At 44.6% G+C, this 17,091-nt stretch overlaps 1 protein-coding gene across 1 annotated transcript in view; it reads left to right on the top strand.

The window, feature by feature from the left end:
- The window catches only part of DNAI1 (dynein, axonemal, intermediate chain 1), a 159,885-nt gene that overhangs the window by 104,338 nt on the left and 38,456 nt on the right, over positions 1 to 17,091 (top strand). Inside the window, exon 13 of the mRNA XM_009889756.1 lies at positions 2,415 to 2,662. Coding sequence (XP_009888058.1) covers positions 2,415 to 2,662 — 248 coding nt within the window. The remainder of the gene's footprint in view (positions 1 to 2,414; positions 2,663 to 17,091) is intronic.

Raw genomic sequence — 17,091 nt, 5'->3', positions numbered from 1 at the left:
CATGCTTCAGTGTTAATTGTAGATTATTCTCCTTACTTTGCCTTTTGTCAGAAACAGGCTGTACTTTAGCTATCATATTATCCAGGCTTACATGCAGTATTCACACATCTGTGATTTAACCCATATCCATGGTATTTCGTAACATGAAGGAGACAATGAGTAGGATTCAGCTCTGGGATTAACATGGGTTTGCCAGTCAGTAGAGGGCTGGCCATTACAGTCAATGGAGCCTGGAGAGTAAATCAGCAGACCAAATATAGGCATCTTCTTTAACATGAGTTTTCTACTCTCAGTGAAGTGGATTGATTGACCTCTATCGATAGTAGCAGGAAGTTAGACTCTGAGCGCACAGGCAGCCAGCCACATGTAGATCTGCATTTGGGTGTCTTAATCTGCAAACTGAATCCCATGTTTCACTCTGCCACAGCTTCTTCCCAAGACCTTGCTTTTCCCTGGCCAGGCTAACCTCCAGCTGGACTTGCTAAAGCTCCTGAGTTATTTTGGATGATAAAGGCCTGCTCCATCGTCTCTAAATGAAGAATATGGTGGCTTGTGATAGTGCCCAATCAGTGGAGAGAGAAGTACCTCCAAAATCCAATTCAGATCTTTGGTGGCTGAATCACCCTCTGAAGAGGTGTCTCCTCTGCTGTCTCTGCAGGGAGCATGGGGGACAGCTGTCTAAGACCCCTCAGCACATTGTCAACAGATAGAAAATTAATGTGCACCACAGACTTTTTGGAAATAGGCCTGGCAGGTCAGCACACTCCAGGAGCAATAAAAGCATGAAACAGGTTTAATTCAAAGGATGTCTAACCGATTTGACTTCATAGTCCATTCTGCTAAGAGTCATTCCTGGTAGGTCATTTCCACAGCCTTCCCAAGTGGTTTTGCTCCTGAGGAGAGGAGGGATTCATCCTTATCATGGCTGGACCTCAACTTAATACCAGTTCAAGGATGTTACTTGGCTAAGAACAAAGACAATTCTGTGAATTCAATAAACAGGGCAAATCTCTGATGGAGAAAGCAAGTTCACTTCCTTGTCAGTTAGAATTCAAGGAATAAAATTCCCCCTCTTAAAAAAAAAAAAAAGTTAAAAATATTATTTGGGTTCAGATACATTTAAAGCAATGCCAGTATCGGAATCTCACGTTTCTGCAAAATAAGGAAGCCATTTCCCCTGCCTGGCCCTAATGTACAGAGAGACCTGTGAAAACAGAGTATTTCCACAATCCAAATACAAAGCAGCAATAATAGTTTTGTTGATGTGTGGGTTTCTTTACTGGTTCTTTGAATGTTCTTTCTGTAGCCCTGATAAATTTGAGGTAAGCAATGTCTGTACCTGCATGCTGCTTTGGGATCAGCTTGCCCCCAAGGAGAGTTCTATGAAGTTAGTGTTACCAGTGGGGTACACACTTACCAAGCCCTTACCCTGCAGGCTGGTGAAAAAGGTTAGGAAAGGTAGGAAGCACTTTTAAAAGGAGATGACTGTTCTGGAAATAGGACATATAGTGGATACTTGAAGCACAGAAAGCAGTAAATTTTTTTCTCATATACTCTGTGCCAGAGGGCATTTGACAGTAAGAAAAAGTGCTTGGAGAGATGGGTAGGATACTCAGAGAGAGAGCATTGTTTTCATAGATTAGGAAAGCTCCTTCTTTGCTTCTGGTGAGCTTATCTACATCAACAGCTTTTCTTCCCCTTTAAAAGAATGTGGAAATTGTTTCTCAGATGAGCAAAAAACCATAGAATTGCAGAGACAGTCAGGACATGATAAAAAAAACACGAAAGAAAGATGGTCCTATTGAAAATAGGGAGAGCTAATTTCAGGCAGCACAAAGGAAAGGTGAAAGTAAATAGAAAAGAAAATGGAAGGTCTTGGCAAAAAAAGAGCTTCTGTGCCAAGCACAGAGGAGATGGTGGACATTAGCAGAAAATAAAGCTGTAGTGACTTCTGCATTGTACAGTTATGTGTAACGGCAGTGGATATGATGCTTTACAGATACTACAATGAAATGCTTTTCTTTGAAGAAGCAGTGGAGGCTGTAATATCAAATATTGCCAATATTGAAATTGAAATGCCTCTATCCTTGGTTCGGCCTGTCTCTGCAATGTTAGTGAAATCCTAGCCCAAAGAAAGAAGTGTCCCCAGATTCTTTTTTCCTCCACGCTTCTCAAGTGTCTCCTAGGAAAAAACTGCCGAAACAGTAGTTTTTCTGCATAAGCACACTGTCCCCATGTCCTGGGGATGACATATCAATGGAGGAAAGGGTATTCAGATGTAGGCATGCCAACATGAACATTTTGTCCTTTGGCTCAGGTTGGTTTTAGGCATAGGTGAGTGCTGTCAGATTGTATGTCTTAATAGCAGAGGATCTTGGAAACTGATTTAAACAGCAAATCTCCTCTTTGTTTAGATGACTTCATGAAGCAGGGCCAGGGCATGCTCCTGCTCTACACCATGAAGAACCCCTCCTTCCCAGAGTATGTCTTCAGCAGTGAGAGTGGCATAATGTGCCTGGACTTCCATAATGACCACCCCTACCTTGTGGCAGTGGGCTTCTATGATGGCAATGTGGCCATCTACAACCTGAAGAAGGCATCCTCCCAGCCCAGCTACAAGAGTAGTGCTAAGTCAGGAAAGCACACGGAACCAGTGTGGCAGGTAAGGCTGCTTTTCCTTTCCTCTAACTGAGCTTTTAATTGGGTTGAGTTTGGGCACAGCAGGAAAAGTGCTGTATGGGGAAAGGTGTTAGTTTAATACATGCATTAGTGATTGATTATTAAGTTGTATTTCAAGCTAATTTTGAAATATGCAGAAAGGCAAAGCAATTGCATGAATCCTTGGTCCTCAACAGAAACTAAACATGTCAGCAAAAGTTTGCTATAAACAATTATTTCTCCCTAGTTTTCATTATTATAAATTACTTCTGTTTGGGGAGGAACTGATCTCCTTTATATATACTAGCATGCAATGCTATTTATGTTTCAAATACAAAATCACAGGGCAACAAGTGATGAGCAGTATATATATATAACATATATCAGCCCTAAAAGAGAGCTCTGCTGATCACAATACACGCAGGGGGAGCTGCCTGTGGAATTGGCTGCCACTGGGACTCAAGACACAGTACCTTGAAGTATTCTAGTGAATTTAAAATTGTGATGTGCAGGCAATGCTCTTAAAGTAATACCACTCTGGCATCCGTCACAAAGAGTCACCAGACAGATGATATTGTGAAGGACTGGGGTGAATGTGTTGCTACATCCAGCTGACTTTGTAGTTATGTCCACAGTGTAATCTGAGTTAAGATTGGAGCAATGGAAGGTATATACGCTTCTGATCTTGTTTATAGCAGTAGAAGTATGGCAGCACATATTTCAACACAGTCTATATGAGCCTGTTGAGGTGCAGGGGTGTGTATTTGGTTTGCTAGCCTGCGCTACAGCTGTTGCTGCTGTTAACTATTGCTGTCACTTGATTTAGGCTGCCTAATGCAGTCATACCTCTAGACACAGTGTCAATGTTCCTTGTACTTTGGGACATGCCATACATGGATTGTCCTGCAGCCATGCCTCCTTGTTATTGCATCTTCCAATAAAAGTCAAAGAAATCAAAGGATCTTGGTGGGACTGCAGATGAATGTGGAATATGTCAAAAGCAAGACTGGTGCTTGCTATAAACAGAGAGGTTATGCAAATGTAACATTTCAGAGAAGACCTGAATTTTATATTTGTTGCTTGGCTGTCCAAAGCTTTTCCTCTAGCAAACATTTTTAGCTCTTCTTACAGGTTAACGTGGTACCCCAGCCATGGGTTGTTATCATAATATAGTGTGTCAGGCACACACACACATGCACACACAAAGAACTTGAAGCTTCTCCTGTTGCCATTTAGGCTTCCAGTAAAAAAAGCTATTTTGTCAGGCTTTTTTAGTAAGTGCTATGTGCAGCTTTTCATGGCCTTACTGTGGCATGCTACGGGAAGTCAACAGTTGTTACTGCACACTATAGATGCCAGAATCCCAGATCATTTGTGACCCACAAGATACTGTGAAGGGCACAGTATGCTTAAGGGGTGTTATTAGTAGCCTCATCCCTACAGGTGAGAAGCAGGTACATTCAGCAGTAGAAGCAGTCTGTACAGGGGTTTTAGAGGTAGGTTTGTGTGTACTACTTGGCGGCACTGTGGCTCAGAGGTGAAAAAAATCATTAGGCACTCTAGGGAGATAGCTATGAAACGGAGATAAATTAACTCATGGATATGGGTAGGTGTAGGTATAAGTAGACTCTAGTTCCTGCTTGTTTGTTTTATTTCCAAAGGTTGAGTGCTGAGAATCATTATTAGTTTTCCTGCAATAAAGTAAACTTCACAGTTTTTGACTTGCTACGAAACTAGTGAGCAAGGGTAGTGTTGTCATTTGGTCTCAGCTAGCGACAAAGAACCACGTGGCCACTTGCTCGGACCACCCCACAGCAGAGGGGAAACTGGGAGAAAAAGGCAAAACTTGTGGGTTGAGATAAAGGCAGTTTAACAGAACAGTAAAGGAAAAAGGAAAACAGCAACAATAACACCAACAGAGGAATGTACAGATGCGATTACAGTACTACTGCTCACCCACCGGACCAATGAAGCCCCAGAGCACTCCCAGCAGCAGCTTCCTGCCCCCTCCCCTGGCCAGCTCTCCCTATAGCCCAGGCATGGCTCACAGGTGTGGAATACCTGTGTCCCGGCTGGATCCTTGGGAAAATTAATCCTGCCGGAACCAGGACAGGTAGTAATAAGATGATTGCACAGCAATCAGAAGAGCTTGTACCTCTGTTGGAAAGATCTGAACTGTAAGCATTTGTAAATATCAGCCAAAAGGTTTAGAAAAGCTTTTCTCTCCATTTGATGGGAGGAAAAGCAACGTGAAGGACTATGTGTTAGGTTGAGACATTGGATTGTTATTTCTCATTCAGCATGAAATTATTCTAGAAAGTGATGCCTTGTTTCTCAAATTTGGTTCAAAGATGTTATATTCTCCCCTACCAACACCACAACTAGTCTGAAGCCTGGTTTTTGTCTAGACCACCGTGTGCAGTCCTCACTTTTGTAGAGACTGCAGGCCCATGACTTTGAAGACCAATTAGAAAAGTAACAAAGTTCTCCTGAACAATTAGGAGCCTTTGTTCTCTGGACTGCCTGGCTCCTTCCTTTTGAAACAATGCAGCCCTTTCACAATGGAAGCAAAATGGGAAGGGAGTAAAGGAGGCTGACAGCTCTTTTCTTGTGCCATTTCATCTTCAGTGGCTTAGTAATATCTCAGTAAGTTTGCATAAAGCAAAGCTGATGTAACATAACCCATTATTAAGAGCAAAATAGAATAATATAAATTTTCTAATTCTGTTACCTAAGATTGAGTTTGTCTACCTGATACCGCTCCCCATATTTTTAAAGAGCATAGCAATGGCTTCTTATAGATTTGGCAATTGTCTTCCATGTATTAAGTGCTACTGCATTGTAAATAATGGAAAATTCTGACTTGTTTTAAATTACACATTTCTAATTCCTTACTGCCAATTGATTAAGATCCAAAAGCCAGAAGGGAATGAACACATACATACACATGTGAATGTATATGCATGCAGTTCAATGTGGCTAATACACCACTAAAACCTTATGTCAAACAGGAACATAGAAGTAGAAATGGTCTCCCACGTCAGTGAATTCAGTCCTCTGCCTCTGGCAGCTTAAAAGGAGTCAGCTCTTGGGACACTGTGTCAAACCTGTCATGTTCTGCTGGGCAAAAGCCTATGTGGGATTAAGCTAAACCCCACTTTAATCAAAATAATGCTCCAAATAGACAGCAAAATCCTCACACTCCCATCATCTCTAGCACTGAGTACTGAGAAAGCAAGTCTGTGGACAGGGTACCTGTTTGAGCCAATGGCTCAATCCAGGGGCTTGGCTCTGGACGTTAACATGGGTGGCCAAAGTGGGACAACTTGACTAGACTTTGGGACCCAGAGCCCATGAGAGCAGTATCCTCTGGGAAGAAGTGACATCCTGCTGGGAAGGGGCTTTCAGCATAGAAACTCTCCCTTTGCCAGCCTCTGAGCTTTGTTCTTACTTTCTCCCTTCTTTTCAAAAAAGACGATGATTAGGGTTTATTTACAGCTGAGAAGAGGGCTTTTTTTCTTACAGAGTCACAGAATCACAGAATCGTAGGGGTTGGAAGAGACCTTCAGGCACCATCTAGTCCAACCACCCTACCAAAGCAGGTTCACCTAAAGCAGTTTGCATAGGATCATGTCCAGGCGGGTTTTGAATATCTCCAGAGAAGGAGACTCCACAACCTCTCTGGGCAGCCTGTTCCAGTGCTCTGTCACCCTCAAAAGTAAAGAAGTTTTTCCTCATGTTGAAATGGAATTTCCTGTGTTCCAGTCTGTGCCAATTGTCCCTTGTCCTGTTGCTGGGCACCACTGAAAAGAGTCTGGCCCCATCCTCTTGACATCTGCCCTTTACATATTTACAAGCATTGATGAGATCCCCTCTCAGTCTTCTCTTCTCCAGGCTAAACAGATCCAGGTCTCTTAGCCTTTTCTCATAAGAGTTGTGCTTCAGCACCCTGATCATCTTCGGCTGGACTCTCTCCAGTAGTTCCCTGTCTTTCTTGAACTGGTGAGCACACAACTGGACACAGGACTCCAGATGTGGCCAGACCAGGGCAGAGTAGATGGTGAGGATGATCTCCCTCGACCGGCTGGCCACACTCTTTTTAATACACCCCAGGATACCACTGGTCCTCTTGGCCACAAGGGCACATTGCTGGCTCACGACCAACTTGTTGTCCACCAGGACTCCCAGGTCCCTCTCTGCAGAGCTGCTTTCTAGCAGGTCAGCCCCTAACCTGTAGCAGTGTATGGGGTTATTCCTGCCCAGGTGCATGATTTGTTTGCTAGGCCCTTCACCAGCTTCGTTGCCCTCCTCTGCATTTGCTCCAGCACCTCGATATCTCTCTTGTATTGAGGTGCCCAAAACTGGACACAATACTCGAGGTGTGGCCTCACCAGTGCTGAGTACAGGGGCACAATCACCTCCCTACTTCTGCTGGCCACACTATTTCCAATACAAGCCAGGATGCCGTTGGCTTTCTTGACCACCTGGGCACACTGCCGGCTCATATTCAGCCGCTTGTCAATTAGAACCTCCATGTCTCTTTCTGCCGGGCAGCTTTCCAGCCACACTTCCCCAAGCCTGTAGCGCTGCATGGGGTTATTGTGGCCCAAGTGCAGGACCTGGCACTTGCCCTTGTTGAAACTCATACCATTGATGTTGGCCCAACGATCCAATCTATCTAAGTCTCTCCTATCTAGTAACAGGCTGTTGCAGCAGCAGTTGCATCAGTCTGTCAAGGACCTGACACTGCACTCCTCACTGTGAGGCATCTAGTGGCCAGCAAACACCTATCATGTGTTTGCTCCCTTGTCCTCTCCTGGAGGGAAGTGTGGGCAGGCAGGGCTGTGCTTTGGAAGGGTTGCCACATGCTTGCTGTAGAAAATAGGGTCAACATCAGCGGCTTTCTGGTTGCCGCTGGGAGAGTCCCTTCAGTCGCTGGGAGAGCTCACTGCAGAGTCACAGCCCTGCTGGAGGAAATCCTGTCTCCCACAGAGTCAAGTTTCACCATTTTTTGGAAAGGCTCTGCTGAGCCACAGAAATTCATCCAGAATCTTTGGGCTTATTTAAGCATAGTGGAGGTGGCGGAAAGTGCAAGATACGACTGTGGCAGAAATGCTGGATAAAATCCTTTGCAGCATGTTTCTACCTTGTTCAAAACCTTTTGGACACTTTTTGAGCCACTTTAAGGTTAGGCAAGGTAAGTGTCCAAATGCTTCTTCCTAAGTACCTTTGACAATAATGAACAAAATCCCTGATCTTTTAGCTTCAACGTTGTTTTTTTGAGATGGTATCAGACTACACTTTCTGGAGATTCAGTTTCTGTAGCTGGTTATTTTTAAATTGTGCCTTGGGTGTGGATTCTTGTGGGTTAGAAATTCTGTTGCAAAGCATCCCTTACAGATCATTTAACGTTTGTCTGAAAAGCAGCTTTTTCTGCTTTGATGCTGCTTTTCTCTGTACTTCATACAGATGCTGAACTTACTTTCTGCCTTCTGCTCTCACTGCTGCTTGCTAAATAAATTCTCCTTTAGTGCTGTATTGTTCTTCTCCCTCCTTTTCCTTTTACTTAAGATCCAAACCATCTTCTTATGGGTTTTCAGGTTGTTTATTTCTTTTCTGATGTCTGCAAGCAAAGTATAAGTAATTTTCTTTGCCTGATAGTTGTACTGGTGCTAGTTTGTGGAGAAAACTTCACTTATAAAATTTAAGATTCCCTGAAGGCCTTGGGATGTTGGAAAATGTTAGCCTGAGGTTTAAAAGGGCAGAAAAGTTGTAATGCATTTGTTTGGTTGCTTGGATCTTTGAATCCTGTTCTACTGCTTTATAGTAATCAAAAAAGTTAGCTAAATATTTAATAGGAATCAGGAAATTATGTTGTATCTTAGTGTAAAAATGTATTTCTTTTTGCTGGCCTATGAAATGTGAAAGCATATGGACTGGATGGGTCTTAATGGCACTGATGCAGCCTGTGAAACAGCAGAGTGCTTCTTTGAAGAGGATGAAACAGATGAGAGAGTGGTAAGAGCAGAGTTAGAGGCAAGTGGGGCAAGGACAGTGCAAGAAAATTGCACAGATATATAGGGAGATGTGGAGAGCCGGGTCTGGCCATGGCTCCCACCTTGCTCTTACCCCTGCTGCCATAGTGAGCTGCCCCAGCTGCATGTGGTACCTCAGAACCTCAGCACCCACCAGGCCCTGGGGCCGTCTCTCCCCATCCCTACTGCAAGCCTGCTCAATCCTGTGATGATGGGAACCTTCTGTTACAGATGCTGTCTCTGATTTAGCAGTATCAGACAGCTTGGGGATTTGGATGTGAGCCGGCCTGCCGTGTGTGTCTGCTTTCCCTGTACACGGAGCGGGGAACTTCATATTTTGTCTGTAAATTGGAAATCTTGCTCAATGAGCACAGTCAGAATTGAAACCAAGAGCTGTGAATTCCAACTGGTTAAATACCCCTGAGCTTTGCTGGCCTCTGGCACCCATCGCTCAGCTGCATGCTGTGTTTGACACGGGAACACGGCCACCGACAGGACAAACAGGTGAGATTCTAATTCTCCTCGGCTGTTAACATACCAGCCAAATAAATACAGTGGGAAGTGCTGTGAGGGGAATAAGCAAGCAGATTTCCTGGTGACACACTGTACAAAGCAGAGCATCCGAATCCCAGCAGGAAGAAAACAAACTGAAAGTAGGGCCAGCCTTATCCAGTGCTATTTATAACTGAGCTCTGCTTCCTCCGGATAAATCCTAGACTCTGAAGCATGAGTGATGCACGAGCCCCAGGCTGGGCCTTTGCTTTGCATCAGTGGTGCTCCCGTGGCCATGCTCTCTGCCCAGCTCCATGCTGAGTCCCTCCAGGTATCACTGAATGTGCTCTTTGGTAGGAGAGGTTTTGCTACCCTTTTCCTGCACCCCAAATTCGTGGGTGGTGTGTGAAGGCACTGATGCAGTGGGCCTGATTCTCTGCTCCTGTCTGCTGATCTTGTGCCCTTGAGTTCATTGGTCCTCAAGAGATGGAGCCTGGGGCTGTAAATCTCAGGAAAATGCCATCAAGGTGGAGGCCACTTGATATAGCTGTGGGAGAGAAGTGATTTTCAGAAGAGGAGCATTTATGGGGCTAAAAATGACATGAGAGTGTATTTTACAGTGTGCCCTCATTGCTGGTGAACACATCTAACTCTTTTCCCTCAACTATCAGGAAGCTTTCAAGGACTTTGGGGAAGAAAACCCCAGGAAAGCTTGTAGTAAAGCTTGCAAGTAGCCATATGATGCTAGAGTGAGAGAAGGCATTTGTACTTTTTTAAGATAGAAAGTTCCTGCTGTTGCCTGTAGCAGAAGCAACCATCTTCCACCGAATAAGCCTAGTATTTGCTAGTACCTGTGAATAAAGTCATCAGCCAGCCTTGTGCCCCTGAGGCAGATAACTGATGGCCTGCAGCTGAGGGCTGCTCCAGGAGCACACAAGCATTGCTGTGCTGTGTCTTCTGTTCTAGGGTGTTTTGAGATGCTTTTGGTTATCATAGAAGTAGGCTGAAGAATTCTTCCTGCTGCATCCTTGCTCGGTGAGATGTGGTCCCACCAAGCCGGCTGCCTTGGACGCTGCCTAACTTCTTTGTAAATGAAGCAGTTGCTTTTGTTTCAGTACCTATCTACTGTTACCAAGCCTGTCAGCCACCCTGACCCTCCTAACCGGCATGTTTATTATCAGGAAAGCTGGGTTACACAAAAAGACAGTAGGTAAAGTCAGAAGACATCTGAGTAAATCCCTACTTTCCTTCAGATAGAATGGCAGGGAGTACCTTAGGTCAGAGTTGCTCATTAAAGATGTAAGAGAGATGAAGGAAGCCCAAACTGACTGGAAGGCATCTTTGAACATTTTGACATTCATCAGCTGTCTAAACCATTTCCTCTCTAATGCAAACAGTACAGCCAAGTATTTAAATATTACTGGCTCACCTTTAGGAAGAGTTAGTCCTTGCAGACCTTATGTCTTTAATGGGTTCTGTCATGGAGACAAGTTTACTTCCTAAGCACATTGATCCATTCTGTCTTGTTGCATGATTTTACAGTAAAACGTCAACAAATTTTTCTACAAAGGACAGAATAGCACTGAGAACTGTCCTTTGCTTAGCAGCTCCCTTATCTGCAGATTACTGAGACATACGTAACAGTCATAACCAAAACATTTGCATTTAAAAGAAAACCCAGATTTTAAGATAGGAACATTTTTCAATGATTTGATTTTCAAGTTTTTAAATATGTATGTAAATCAAAGTAATTTTTATTTATATCTCTCCATTGGCTTTTACTCACACTCAAAAGACTTGTCTCCTATACAAAGCAGTCTCATCTTTTGCAGCGAATGAAGCAGTCACAGTGTGGTTGAACGTGACGTGCAGTAAACTCGTGAGAGGTGAGACTGAATTTAAAATCAGACTGAACCTTCCTTTCTGGAACTGGGGAACTGTTCATGAATCACAGAAATGAGAACTGGCAAAGGCCTTGAGAGTGTCCTCTTCTTCCCATCATGCCATCACAGATGTTGTGATATCATTCCTGAAATGCTTTCTTGAAAATGAAATTGAGCAGTCTAGCTGTCTTCACCCGTACTGACAGACTGGAGTCTTTACCCACTATGTCTTACACGGTACATGCCTCTTAATACACGTGAAAAGGTTTTCCGTAATTCCCCCACCCCTCCAGCAGTATCACTTTGCTGATTCCTGCACCAGCCTGTGATCCTTTTCTGCACTACTGGCACTTAGTCAGAAATTCTCTGATTTTGACATGGTCATATGCTTTCTTCTTCCTGTCTATGTCCCTCTGCATTTGTCTTTATCACATTTCACCTTATTGTTTTCAGACTATGTCTCCAGTTTGTCAAGATAACTTTGAATCCAAATCCTAACAGAATCCTCTGTCTCTAAACTATGCCATCTGCAAATATTCTGTGTATTTTGCAATCCACTATGCAGCTTACTAATGAAAATATTGAATAGAACTGGACCCAGGACAGTCCCTTGTGGGAACCATCTAGAGATGTTCTCCCAAGTGGTCAGGAAATCACTGATTATAACTCTTGAAAATTCATTTTCAATCACTCATCCACTTCATATTAATTCCATCTAGACCTTCTTTTCTTAGCTTGCTTCTGAAAACATCACAGGGAGTATGCCAAGAGCCTTATAAAATTAAAGGAAAATCACATCTACTCCTTGCCTGTAATCCTTTAGACCCATTACCCTGCCAAGGAAGGAAATAAATTTTGTTTGACAAGATTTTTCCTTGACAAGCCCATATTCATTGTTCCTTATCTTCTTATCCTGTACATATGTATGGATGACTTAATACTTTGTTCCAGCTCTCAAAGTTCAGTGTTAGGCTGACTGATCGACAGTCCTTTAACCTATCCTTCAAGACAGGTTTTGTTATGGGTTTTCTGGGGGCGTTTTTGCCGTGTCCCTATCCTCTAGGACCTCTCCTGCCTTCTAGTTTTCATAGATAATTGCTAATGATTCTGAGATTGCTTCAGCTGCTCCCTTAAGCACCCTAGGCTGAATTTCTTCAGACCTTGCAGAGTTGGTTGTATCTGTCGTATCTCAGCATTCTGACCTGTGGTCCTCAAAGTTAATTTTCTTAAATGTCTAGTTACAGTCTATCTCTATAGCACTGAAAGACGGAAGGCCTTCATACTTGTGCTTTACCTGTGGTTCATCATGGGTCCTGCCTTCCTCTTTAGAAACAATAAATGGGGTCTAAAGAGGGAGAGGCTCAGATGGACCTTTCTGGGATATATGATTTTGGCTCCATGCAGGCACTGGCCTCCTGGCCCGAAAAGTTACTTTCCCCTCAAAAGAGAGTCTCCAACTTCTTCCCCATGTAGGTGTCTCAGGCACCAGCAGAAAGGTGTTAGTGTCCCCCAGATCATGAGGGTTGTTTTTTTCCATGAGGCTTCTGGATGTGCATAGGCCCTTGAGTCTGAGAGTGGCAGCCCAGCTCTCCCCATATGGCAGGCCTGATTATTCCTCTCTGGGGCAGTCACTCCTCTTCAGTTGTGGCTGGATTCATCCATTCGCTGTGCTTTTACCAGCACTGTTTCTAGAGCTCAGGGATGTGAATGGGGACAGGGACTAAACTTTCATAGCAGGGCCTCTAAAAACAAAATCAAGGACTAATGTCTTCTATGACATTGTTGACCAAAACTCTTATTTTTTTTGGAATTCTTTCGTTCTTGCTAGATGTTCCACAGCAGAAATGCTGTCTGCTTTCCAGTGTAATAGACAGGAATGGTAAAAAGCCCTGATAAAACCAGCAATCTCTTTTGCTGAGCATGCACCACAGGGCAGGAGCTCTTTATGCTGTACCCTGCCATCCTGGCTCCAAGACGGGCATGCTGGTCACCCCATGGTTCCAGCTCACCTTATTGAGGGACCAGCTGGGGCTTACCATGGCTTCTCCCTGCCTGCCTGCCTGCCCGGGTTTACCTTTGGCAGGAAGCCCAGACCCATACACAGCTAGGCCATGGCCAAATCTTCTCCTGCCACAGTGGTATCATATGGCCAAAGTGCAATCAGGACCCAGGAGCTCCATCTCCGCTGTGTATAGACTTAGCCAGAGAGGCTGACTGGGCTGCTTTGACCTAAGTCTTGGAGTAAGCAGCCTGTATTTAGTTATCACAGCTCTTTAAAATCTTCATTATTGCCTTGAGTCAAAGTGAGTCATCTGGATTTAGCTCACTCTTTGCCTTTATCCCAACTAACCGTAGTGAGCAGTGAAGCTTTCTGTCTTCCTTCTTCCCACCTCCACACAGGAAAAATTGCACTGCTGTCCAAGTTAGTACTGAGGACTCCAGACACTTCCCTGCTCCTCCCCTCTAAAATTTGCTCTGCTCTGCCTGTCTCTTGCTGCATAAAGACTGACACTGGAGTTACTTTGCATGTGAGTGAAGTAGCCTGTGCTTTCTAGGTGACCGAGTGAATAATTTTGGGGGGTCTCTTGTGACTGATTGCAGGAGAGCAGCCTTCTTTTTTGCATGTCCTCCTCCAGGTGCCTGGCCTTGGCTTCACTTCTGGTAGCAAGGCCCAGTTACAGTGCCAGCCTGGGGTGTATGGTAAACAGCAAATAAAGAATAGCTGGCAATGTCCTTGATGGAGGGCATGTGGGGACTTTGTTATAGAAGCACTACTTTGTCTCAGCAGCAAGGATTTGCTATTTGCTCCAGCAAAACAAAAAGTCAGCGGACTCAGGATGCGCTGACTGCCTTAGGAGACTTTTCCCACAGCAGATCCCTTGGGCAAACAGCAGAGGCAAGTGACACAGGGAGGGGAATAAACAAAAAAAAGGCAATTTGTCATTGACAGGAGGAGAATGTGAAAGATTTCTTCTCTGCTGGTAATGACTTGATGTTTCCAGATGCTGTTCTGCTGAAAGCCACTGGCAGGAACCAACAAGAAACACATTTGGAGGTGACAGAGGGAAGAAATGAGAACTGCTTCTTAGATCAAATCAGAGACTGCTGTAGGGAAGTCCAGGAGAATATTCGCACCAGAGCACAGCAGACATCAGCCTGATTCCAGAAGATGCATGCAGAGATGCAGTTAGAAAAGCAAAAGCTAAGCTTGAATTGAAATTGACCAGAGATGTCAAAAACTACAACAAAGGGTTCTTCAGGTACATAAGAAGCAAGCAGAAACAGAAGGAAAATATTGGCCCACTATTAAACGGGAGAGGTGAATTAATCACCAATAGTGCTGAAAAGGCAGAGGTTCGACCAACACTTTCATCTCTGTCTTTACCAGCACTGTTGGGCCCCGGGCCTTGTGAACAACAAACCAGGTTGATGCAAACACAGACCCACCATCAGGGGAGGAAGAGTTGGGATGTGAACTGTTACAGCAGCTTGACCCCTACAAATTGATGTGCCCTGACATTAATCACCTAAGGGTGTTAAGAGACCTGGCTGACATCATTGCGAAGCCTCTCTGCATAATCTTTGAGAAGTCGTGGAGATCAGGGGTTGTCCCAGAATACTGGCAGAAAGCCAATATCACCTCCATCTACAAAAAGGGCTTAAAGGAGGATCCAGGAAATTATAGGCCCTTCAGTCTCACTTCAGTCCCTGGGAAAGTTATGGAATGAATCCTCCTGGGTGCTATCACAAGTCAAATGAAGCATGTGGTTGGGAAAAGCCAGCATGGATTCAGCAAGGGAGTATCATGCTTGACAAAAGTGGTCGCCTTCTACAACAAAGTAACCTGCTTGGCTGATGTGGGGCGAGCAGTGGACGTTGTCTACCTGAATTTCTCCAAGGCTTTCGATATGGTTTCCCACAGTCTCCTCCTAGAGAAACTGATGCATTATGCTCAATGCTGTTTAGTATCTTCATAAGTGATCTGGATGATGGGATAAATTGTATCCTAACGAAGTTTGCCGATGACACCAAACTGAGTGGGGAAATATACACATTGGAAGGGAAAGCGACCCTGCAGGAAGACCAGAATAGGCTGGAAGAGTGGACTAACAAGAACCTTATGAAGTTCAACAAGGACAAGTGTAAGGTCTTGCATCTGGGAAAACATAATCCAGGAGTGCAGCACAGCCTGGGATCTACCCAGCTGGGAAGCAGGTCTGTGAAAGGGACCTGGGGATGCTGGTGAACAACAAGCTCAATATGAGTGAACAGTGTGCTGCTGTGGCAAAGAACGCCAGCAGGATGCTGGGTTGCATCAACAAAGGCATCACCAGCAAAGATAAAGAAGTCATTATCCCACTTTACTCAGTGTCAGGCCACACCTGGAACACTGTGTTCAGTTTTGGTCCCCACTGTCCAAAAAATACGTGAACAGGCTGGAGAGGGTCCAGAGAAGGGCCACAAAGGTGATGAGAGGACTGGGAAGCCTGCCGTATGAGGAAAGGCTGAGAGAACTGGGTTTGTTCAGCCTGGAGAAAAGAAGGCTTAGGGGAGACCTTATCACCATGTTCCGATATTTAAGGGCGACTACAAAGAAGATGGAGACTCCCTTTTTACAAGGAAAAGATGAGGGGTAATGGGTACAAGTTACTCCTGGGGAGATTCTGATTGGACACAAGAGGAAATAATTGGAATAATCTCCCCAGGTAAGTGGTGGATTCCCCAACACTGGACACTTTTAAGATTCAGCTGGACAGGGTGCTGGGCCATCTTGTCTAGACTGTGCTTTTGCCAAGAAAGGTTGGACCAGATGATCCTTGAAATCCCTTCCAACCTGGTATTCTATGATTCTATGACCTATGAGGAAATTTATCGTAGATTGGCACTTCAGCATGAGCCCTCAGCATGATGCTCAGGCAGACTAAAAAACAGGATAGCAGTGAAATGGAGAAGGTATCCTCTACGCAGAACAAAGGTGCCCACTGTTGGACTAACATGTCCAGGTTTGGGTGGGTATTCCTGGTTGGAGTTTGGTCTGTCTGCCTCTGCAAGCACCTACACAGTGTTTATCTGTCATGTGGTGACCTGGGCCATTGTGTGATGGATGCAGCCAAACTGCACCCATGAGACCTTGTGCTCTTGCTAAATCACAGTGCATGTTCAGCTCTTCTACCTTGAGAGAGCACCAGAGCTCTGCTACCACTTTGCTCTGGCCCAGGTTTGTGCATAAAGACACTGGGGAAATGTGGTTTTGACAGTGGGTTTGTGTCTGTGCTTTGCTGCCAGGGCATGCACAGCTAGAGTGAGCTGAGAGCTTGTTCCCTTGCTGTGTTTGCGTGCTTGGCTCAAGGACCAGATGTTTGCCAGTGGGAAGCCTTGAGTAAAAGTATTCAGCCAGCGTGAGTGTAAGGAAAAGTGTCTGAATATCCCTGCTTAGCCCTGTGCTCCTAAGCTACGGAAACAGGGAGGCTGGGAGAGCCCAGAGGGGCTGGGAAGCACTTGTGGTCCCGTGAGGCACAGCTGGGCTCCTGCAAGAGACTGTGGCCCTCTAAAGAGACTGTGGCCCCATTCAGCTACGGAGCCAAATGGGTGAACTCCCTGAGCTGCTGGGCTGGGCAGAATGGCAGGCTGTCTGAGAGGGGTCCATACGGCTGCATCTAGAGCTCAGCAGTGAATTACAAGGAAACTCACGAAGCACAGAAACAAAGACATGTGTCTAAAGCTGAATATTAGAGAAAAGCACAAAGACAAATTAATACAGAGAAAGTGAGGGTGCAAAATGGGCTGTGATTATCCTGGGTCATAAAAGGGAAGCGGAAAATATTTGGGAAGTATATTAGAAGTTAAAGGAATGAAGAATATAGGCTCATTACTGAAGCAAGCTTTCAGCTAATACTGAGTGGTATGGAAAAGGATGAAATATTTGATGTTGTATTGTTTAATCTTACAATAAGTGTCTGAGACTGGCTGCTTAGTATGATTAATGTAACAAGAGGCTGAAAGCACAGGTCAGAATAGGGGAA

This window comes from Charadrius vociferus, unplaced genomic scaffold (genome assembly GCF_000708025.1).
Source record: "Charadrius vociferus isolate BGI_N301 unplaced genomic scaffold, ASM70802v2 scaffold37, whole genome shotgun sequence".
In the NCBI taxonomy this organism is placed as follows: Eukaryota; Metazoa; Chordata; class Aves; order Charadriiformes; family Charadriidae; genus Charadrius; species Charadrius vociferus.
This window is presented reverse-complemented; position numbering and strand designations above follow the sequence as displayed.